Source organism: Pangasianodon hypophthalmus, chromosome 14 (genome assembly GCF_027358585.1).
Source record: "Pangasianodon hypophthalmus isolate fPanHyp1 chromosome 14, fPanHyp1.pri, whole genome shotgun sequence".
Classification (NCBI taxonomy): domain Eukaryota; kingdom Metazoa; phylum Chordata; class Actinopteri; order Siluriformes; family Pangasiidae; genus Pangasianodon; species Pangasianodon hypophthalmus.
Window position 1 is genome coordinate 2,947,208 of NC_069723.1, and position 8,908 is coordinate 2,956,115.

At 32.1% G+C, this 8,908-nt stretch overlaps 1 protein-coding gene across 2 annotated transcripts; it reads left to right on the forward strand.

Moving 5' to 3' along the window:
* The first annotated feature begins 457 nt into the window (after positions 1-457).
* On the forward strand, positions 458-8,488 carry LOC113544485 (T-cell surface glycoprotein CD3 delta chain). Of its 2 annotated transcripts, XM_026943320.3 has the most exons (6): positions 458-558; positions 1,199-1,281; positions 3,124-3,312; positions 4,201-4,341; positions 5,704-5,753; positions 6,304-8,488. In XM_026943320.3, the coding sequence occupies exons 2-6, from the start codon at positions 1,224-1,226 to the stop codon at positions 6,361-6,363; spliced, it is 498 nt and encodes a 165-aa protein (XP_026799121.3). In that variant the 5' UTR covers positions 458-558; positions 1,199-1,223; the 3' UTR covers positions 6,364-8,488. The 2 variants fall into 2 exon arrangements, with proteins under 2 accessions (XP_026799121.3, XP_026799120.3); XM_026943319.3 differs by lacking the exon at positions 458-558 and having other exon boundaries at positions 935-1,281.
* The last annotated feature ends 420 nt before the right edge of the window (positions 8,489-8,908 follow it).

Consider the following 8,908-nt stretch of genomic DNA (forward strand, 5'->3'; position numbering starts at 1 on the left):
CTACCACAGGGTCCAAAAGCAGTGTTTAACTTTCTAGCATGAAATTCATCTAGACTTCATCTTTTAGAAATTTTAATCGAAATGAAATCCATCTGTAACAAATAAAAAATACTTCTGTGGATAAACAACAAATTATTAGTATTAATTACACAACACTACATTTAGTAGCGTCCAGTGTCATGTACTTTTTTTTTTTTTTAATCAACTGAGATTTTTTCTGTTTAATTACTATAGTTATAAGACTTATACGAAACCTCCAAATTAGTTTTGATATTTATAATATGCAGTTTGTTTAAATTTGTCATAACTTTATCATTAAATTTGAGTGTAATGGCCAAAAGTGGCTCAAATCTCGAACATTTTGCATTAAAAGTTAGTGTATTTATCTGCCATGTTATTAGGTTACTGTGTGTATTCATTTAGTGCGACATGAGAAAACCAAGTCCACACATATACACACACACACACACACACACACACACACTTCCTCTGTGTGTAGGAAGCGCCCAAGTTAGAGACAGAGAAAGACTTACAGTGAAGAAGAGTGTGTATTTGGGGGTAAGAACATTTTTATAGTATAAATGTTTCAATTATTTTCAAAACAGGTGTTTATTTTTATTTGTACTTTACATTTTTTTTTATTGCACACAGTAATTTATGATTTTTATTAATACATGTGGTACGTCTGTAGATTAATGTTATCTAGCAATTACAGAATGGTATTATTTTGAAAACCTAATTTCAGTAGTCTGATTGTAATGTTAAGGAATGTTGCAGTAGGTTAAACTTTACAGGTAAAATATGGAATTTAAAATGATTAAAATGTATTGCATCATTTATAGAATAACCTTATCTTGCCTTTAGAAAGGTTTTAGTTATACAGTTATGTAGTTATAAATCATAGTTAATTTCAGTAGGTTTTATTAGTTTAATAGTGTTAAGTTGTGTATTAATCACTTTATCAGTCAGATTTAATAGCAGTTATTTGTGGTGTTCAATGCTAGAAAGGAGCACAACGTTAAAGTTAAAATGGCGGAATGTAACAAGGCAAATGGCTTCGCTGTTTTCTAGATCGTCCTCCATTTTGGATTGAGCAACTAACCAATACACACACACACAAACGCACACACACTTGTACCATTGCCTCCTGAACTGTAATGCTGATGTACATGAAGCAAGTCTAATTTTTGCTTTTTAGCTGTAAAGTCAGAACACTGATCAAGATGAAGTGGAGAAGTTTGTTCTTTCTTTTTACCTGCTTGCTGATGCAGAAATTGGTCTGTAAGTAGGATTGTTTTTGTGCTTCACTTTGACGTTTAACATGAGAACATGTAATTTTACAAAATTTATACAATATATACAATACAATACAAGCTAAATGAAATGTTTGAAACAGGATTGTAAGTAAAGACTATAATCATATAGATTTGTATGTAAATAAGGAATAGATAAAGAAGGGAAGGAAAGACCTAAATAACAATTTACAAAGCACTATTTTCATGTGAAAATTGATACCATAAATATGGCCAATTTAGCTTATTTTTTAATTTTCAGGTTTATAATGCTTACCTTTACCAAACTTGAGAACAATTTAAAAACGTATATGAATTTGGCTTTTATCCAGAGTGGCACTCCGGCCAGTAACCTGATAGAAATAAATAATAATAATTATTAAAGTGCTTGCTGGGATTTTAATCTGCAACCTTTTGGTCATTATTGTTCATGAATTTTGTCTTTAGTTTATTTTTACCTTAGATTTAATGTAAATAAGGGAATATAGGACCTAAATAAGGAATTTCTAAATGTACAAGTAGATAAATTAACAATATGTGTTACTACTTACCAAGTTCACTACTTTGAATGTCCTTTTAAATCCATGATATTTTCTACTTTTTTTGTATGGCCTCATTGTAAAGAAGTTTGTAGGGAAAATATAGGTTTACTATATTACAATAAGCTCAAATTACTAACATTTTCTAATTCAAGCTCACTACCTGTAAGATTGCATAGCATTTATGATAAATTCTACTTTATAGTTAAAACATGACACATTTGATCGGATAAATATTATAATAAGTTAATATGATAAGTATCTTAGGAATAAGTTTGAGAAATGAAGTGGCAACGTTAATCCTTCACATTGCTTTGTAACTGATGAGAAACTATAGCAGTGACAATAAGTTTGCTACGTTTGTTTGTTTAACAGTTTGTGTTAATATTTTACGCATTAAGCATTATTACCTAACTGATTTAATGCTAGTTTTCACAGTGTGTCAGATACTTTCATGACTATATTCCATCTTTAATATGACCTTGGATTTGGTGTAAATAAGATTATAAATAAATAAATATAACAAGCTAATAAGATGTAAAATAAAAGATAAAATGGACAAGTTGATTTTTATGACTTTTATCTGACATTTTGTCTGGGGTTGATAAGTGTATAAGTAAGTGTAACTAGTTAATAAGTACCAATTAAGTAAATAAATTGCAACACAATGTCTTCATTGTGTTATGTTGTGTTAGTGTAGATCCGGTATATAAAGAAAGGCTATTCAACAGTGTTAAATAATGTATCACTGTATTACTTTACAACATTTAACTTAACATGTATAATAAAATATATTTTAGTAACATTATCTTTAGTTACCTTATTAGGACCTTAGATTGAGTGCAAATACAGTAAGTTAATAATGAAGTAATCTATAAAGAACTAAATACCTGCAATATATTGTATCAACAATGCAATATAGTGGAACAAAGTCAAAAATTTGGTTTTCTTTTTCACAGGTTATAAAGTTATTTGCACCATATCGAAGGTCATAATATTGGATATCGAGTGCAAATATTGGATTTAAAAGTAGTAAATATAGGAAACGTCGTCTTATTTATTACTTATATACTTATCACTTTTACATATAAATTATTTACATCAAATTAGCTACTTGTTAAGTAAACTAAAGATGACATTTGTTGAAATATTTGTACGGTTGTATGTTTTAAACAAAGAATATTGTTAAAGAAATAAATTTTAAAGGTATATATTTCTTGTATCTTGTTTTGAACTGTACTGTGTTAGGGTAAATTGTGACATCATCTTTTTTCCTTTGTATTTTTCCACAGCCGGCGATGGAGAACCATTTACGTATAGAAGGACACCTACTGGCTATGACTTGACGTGCAGTGGTGGCAAATGGGAATCTGAAAATTTAAATAACACGCTCCCTTTAGAATACAAAGATGAAAATTCTAAAGAGTATGTGTGTCGGCCTGAAAAGGGTGATCCCATACAGCTGCTAGTCCAGTTCAGAAGTGAGTGATCACAACTTGCAAAAAAAAAAAAAAAAAAAAAAAAAAAGGCATGAAAATGCATGCTCATGACGTAACTGTGCAAAATTTGATTTTTATTGTGTAAGCGCTACATGAACATGCATGAAAATTTTGCACAGTTACGTCATGAGTAGCTGGACATTTTAAGGAAAAAAAAAACATTTTCTCTTGTATATTGTTTCTTTCTTGTTGCAAAAATAACACAACACCTAAATAAAATTTCATAGGTGTGTTTATATGATATACGAGCACAAGGATGTGTAAAATATAATCCATTCACGTACAGTTACGTCTAAAAAATTGTGTCCACTACCAAGAACTATTTTTATTACATCAGTTGTCTAACACTCCAGTGTTTTATTCAACCAATTTTATTTATTCAAGGTTTTTGATTTTGTAAGAAAAGGGAATATATCTGAAAATCCTACTAGAAAACAATTGTAACAACATTAACACATAGACACTCCTGACACACAGTGTTAATTAACTATAAAATAAAACACTGTGTCATGCTGTTATAGGAAACTTATCAACAACGGAGAGGTGTGACGAAGCAGATGAGTTACTGTTACAAACTCAAAGTTGATTATTTTCCTGTAACAGCATGTTCTGGGTGTTTTATTGCTCTTATGCCACAGCAATTTACCAGCTGTTACAATTTATTAAAGAACAACATGTACGTTTTGTCCATTTATAGTCGCATTTAATGTTTTGGAACATCTGTGAAACAACTAGTTCTTGTTATCATTTATATAATAACAGCTATAAACAGTCATCCTGTCACTTTCTCTTGCCCGTAATACACTGCTTGGCAGTGCACTCAGTCATTCAGAACCTGTATTCAACAGTTTTTCATTTTTTTTTCTGTAGCTTGTGAAAATTGTATTGATTTGGACATAACTGCCTTGAGTTTTGTCATCGTGGGGAACCTTTTGGCCACCGTTCTCATCGCCTGGGCGGTTTATAGCATTACTGGGCAGCCCAAAGGCAGAAACTTCTCTGGCAACAAAGGTCAGTCATGTTTAACCAGGAGAAACCCCCGATAGTGACAGCTCTCCTCAGACAAATCTTATGCTCTTGAACATTTATACAGAGTCAAAGACATGAAAATATTCCCTTTAACATTTCTGAGTAGCTGACTGCAATTTTTTTAGTCATAGAATGTTCTGTCAGATTAGCTCACGTCAGCATCTGGATAGCATTAACAGAGAAGGCTATGAAGCTGACTAATATATCCTCTCAGAAACCCTGTCAGATTAGCTCCTAGCTAGACTTAGCAGAGAGGTTAATAAACATTTGTGGATTATGACCTAAAGTCCTCGCAGAACTCCTGACAAGTTAGAAAATGTTAACTAGCTGGTCTGCCTGAGAAGGTTGTGAATATGAATAAAACTTCCTCTCAGAAATCCTGTCAAGTTAGCCCATGTTTGTTAGCTGGCTAGCATTAACAGTAAAGATTATGGACATTGTGACTATGTCTTAAAAATCCTCTCAGAAATTTTGTCAGGTTAGCTCATGTAAGCAAGCTAGCTAGTGTTAGCAGTAAATATTATGAACATTTATGGATATAACCTAACTTCCTTTCAGAAATCTTGTCAGATTAGCTCCTGTTAGCTTACTGGCTAGGAAAATTATTAACCTGAGCTCCATGAGCTAGCCTTAGCTAACCTTGTTAGCTAGCTAATAATCAACATTTGTGAATATGACAGAATCCTCTCAGAAATCCTCCTAGAGACCCAGAGCTGAGAAATTTATAAACATTTATGAATATGACCTAAAATCCCCTCAGAAATCTTATCAGGTTAGCTCATGTTAGCTTACTGGCTAGCAGTAGCAAAGAAAATTATAAACATAAGAAAAGGTTATTTCTTCTCAGTAATCCAGTCAGGTTAGCTAGCTGAGAAATTTATAAACATTTATGAATATGACTTAAAAACCTCTCAGAAATCTAGGTTATCTATGAAATCTGGGTTAGCTTATGTTTGTTAGCTGGCTAATAATAAACTTTTTACAGTAAGACCTAAAATCCTCTTAGAAATCTAGTAGCTAGTATTAGCTAAGAAAAGTATAAACCTGAGGGAAAGTTATAAATCCTCCCAGAAATCCAGTCAGAGTAGCTATTGTTATCTCGCTGGCTGACAAAATCTATACAAATACTTGAGTATTTATGAATATATTATGATATATTTTTCCTTCCGATGAAACAATTACAGATTTCTTTATTTTACTTTATTACCGTCACACTGATTGATATGTGGAATGGCTGTAAGTGGCATTAAATGTTCCATAGGAGTCATGTAATGGTATCAGAAACTTCTCAGGCAGATTAATTTGCCTTTCTCTGTCTAAGTGTCCCTCTGTTTTGTTTTGTAGCATCAGATAAAGTGAATCTAATCTCGAATGGAGAAAGAGACACATATCAGGTATGGAACCATTGATAATATGATTGATATTTCAATCTGTTTCAATTTATTCAGTTTTTTAGTAATAATAGAAGCATTACAATTGTCATCATCTTACTTTCCAGCCCAGCTACACAAATCGCACAACTTTTGGGTGAATCCCAAATGCTAGCTTATTAGAATTCATGCTAGCATGGTTGTTTAGAAAACATAACATGAAAAAAATGTATTTTGTGACAGTGTGGATTGATACTGTGTCACAAAAAGACATGATGGTCTCATAACTTGCCATTGTCGTCTAATCAGTAGTCAGATAAAATGTCTCTTGCTTATTGGATTCAGGTAATTAGTAGATTAACGCTCCACACAAATTAACACACTGCTAACGCTAAACGCCTCTCTAGCCAAACATCACATAGAATGAAAGTTATCTTTATTACTTTACACTTTGTTTTACTGCGGTTTCTTACAACTAATAGTGTTTCCGATGTTCCTATAAATACCTGATGTTCTGGTAAAAACGTTAGCATGTGGAACAGATGTAAACTATCTGCCTCTCTTTTCTCTCCAGCAACTGACTCCAGGTCAGAATTCTGAGTACAGCGGGCTGGTGGGAGTCAGAAAGAAATGATCATCTTCATAATCATCATCACTTTCATATGACGCCATCTTTAAATTCAGATTTGAGTCAGCTGGTTATGGGAACTCCGTCTGTTCGTATAAAAATACATTTTATTATACGTATGCATACTATTTTTTACACTTTTGTCCTTCAGTATCATAGTTAAGCAGTAGCCTTGATGAGTTTCGTTAATGCTGGTTATTAATTTACAGTACTCTGTTTATGTTCTTAAATTTATTAACATACTTAAGGCTAGAAAAGAATGCTACTCTTTTATTTGATTGCATGTTGAATTAATATCGATTACGCAGAAATGACAGGTATTTTAATATTAAAGTAATTCCAAATGTATGAACGTTACTTGTATATGGATGTTACGGCACAGTTTGGGTAAACATCGTAAACTAGTGTAGTAAGTCACATGTCTAACTGGACTTAATGGTGTTGACTGTAATTGATCGAGTTTGATGGATTGAAGAAAATCGATCAGTTTTTGTACTTACGTGAAGTTGAAGGTCAGTTTTCGCAAACAAACTGTCTTGTTTAGCTCGCTACTTTACAGATTTTACTATTAGAGGCTATTAGATATATTATACTAGTTATAAATCTATCTTTTAAATTTGCCTTCTTGTGATTAGCTTGAATTATGTAAGTATTCAAACAATCCGGGTCGTGCTGTTACAGTAAAATTATCAACGATGGGGTGGCGTGATGAAGCGGAGTTACTGTTACCACCCTGAAGTTGATTATTTTCCTATAACAGCACATCCCGAAGTGTGTTATTCCTCTTATACCACAGCAATTTGCCAACAATTAAAATTTTGCATCGAAATTCCTTTAAAAAAAAAAAAAAAAAAAAAAGCAATGTCATATTACCTACAAACCGCAAAGTGACAGCATACTCATGGCGGGAAACTGAAACTTATAGCTTTAAATGCTGACATTGGAGACTCCTTCCATTAATGTTAAACAAATATTTCCTTACAGAAAAACTTAGCTTATGTAACACGTTCACCATATGAGTCTGTATGAATTAGTGGTTACTATAAATATACGATATGTAGCTTCAATATTATCAGAGGTAGTGTTATTGAAAATTAATCATCTGACCAATCATAATCCAGAATTCAACATTGCTGTGTTTTACAGATCCAAAACAGATTGGATTTTTGCTAAAATTAGACTAACTGATGTACAGTGATTTTGTGTGAGGTGGGGGTAAAAATTCAGCATTAATTGTTCTCAAATCTCATCAAAATATTCATCAGTTTGTGTACACGGGAACACGATCGAATTAGGTGTTAAGCAAGGTTAAGTCAGTTTATTAAAAGGTTTTGTATTTAAAAATGATTCAAATCCATTTAGCAAAGTGGTCAAGGGAAGAAAGATCCGAGTCGACCTACAGAAGTGGCAAAGCAGAACAATCAAAATAGAATTTGAAAAGGGGCCGAGTAAAGAAAGCAAAGCAAAACAAAGATCGTTAAAGAAGTGAGCAGGTAAAGAACAGTCAAAGCAGCCTTGGAGAAGAGGTACGTCTCTGCGTATACTAAGCGAAACTGTTTTTATTTTCCCAGATTGTTCTTCCTTCTTTCTGAATGGAGTGTTAGCATAGAATTAGCATTGCACCAATTTTATTTCAGTTATTAACTCTGAATTACAGACTCATGCTGAGAATTTTATTCCCCCTCATCAAGTCTATTTTTTTAAAAGTGCGAGTGTTTACCTCAGTACTGTTGGTGAATGGTGACTAGCAAGCTAAGATTACAAGTATTATTTGACAACCTGGCCATTTAGCGAGTTGGTTTAGTTGGATAAATACGATTGATCAGGTACTTGGAGAATCACCTGTTTTATTTTTTTTAACTATTATTTTTAACATATTTCCTCAAAGTGTGAAGATTTTTTTCTGTATTTAATACTGTTCCTGTAATTGCTATTATAGATTCAGATAAAACTATGTTTGTTCTTGAAAAAGATGCCAAACGTGTGAGTGCAAGATTTTGTAATATAAAACAGCGACCTGAGATTTAATGGATTCAGTTACAATTATTGTAGATATGAAAAAGATGAAAGGCTATTTGGTTATCTTTTCTTTTTGTGATGCTTGTAAACCTAATAAAGTAGAAAAAGATGATGTTGTCTCAGCTCTTTTTTAAGTGAACACTATGTGTGTGATTCAAAACATGGATTTATTATTATATATTAAAATACATTAATAATAATAATAATAATAATAATGATATATTAACATTAATTACACCATATATTTTTTTAGATTCATTTATGTTTGTTTTAATTTTTTATAAATTAATTTATTGACTTAAAAGCAAAAGTAGAAAACGCTAGACGGCCTTTGACTTGATTACTATATTATTTTAAAAATTGCTCGTCATCATTTGACACCTTTAGCTATGTACTCTACATTGAAATACAAAATTAAAATACAACGAGTGCACAATGGTGTTTTATAGACATCATGCTAATCTTTAGCGCTTAGGGTGCTGTGGTTTCCTTTATGAACCAAAAGCGCACACACAAGCCGAGCTACTGTGAT

What these genes read in the sequence shown, in the direction of transcription:
- LOC113544485 (XM_026943320.3), top strand. Translation starts at nt 1,224, where the DNA reads ATGAAGTGGAGAAGTTTGTTCTTTCTTTTTACCTGCTTGCTGATGCAG. An exon ending in GCTGATGCAGAAATTGGTCT is followed by an intron (nt 1,282 to 3,123) that starts GTAAGTAGGATT and finishes ATTTTTCCACAG; the next exon opens with CCGGCGATGGAGAACCATTT. An exon ending in AAACTTCTCTGGCAACAAAG is followed by an intron (nt 4,342 to 5,703) that starts GTCAGTCATGTT and finishes TTTGTTTTGTAG; the next exon opens with CATCAGATAAAGTGAATCTA.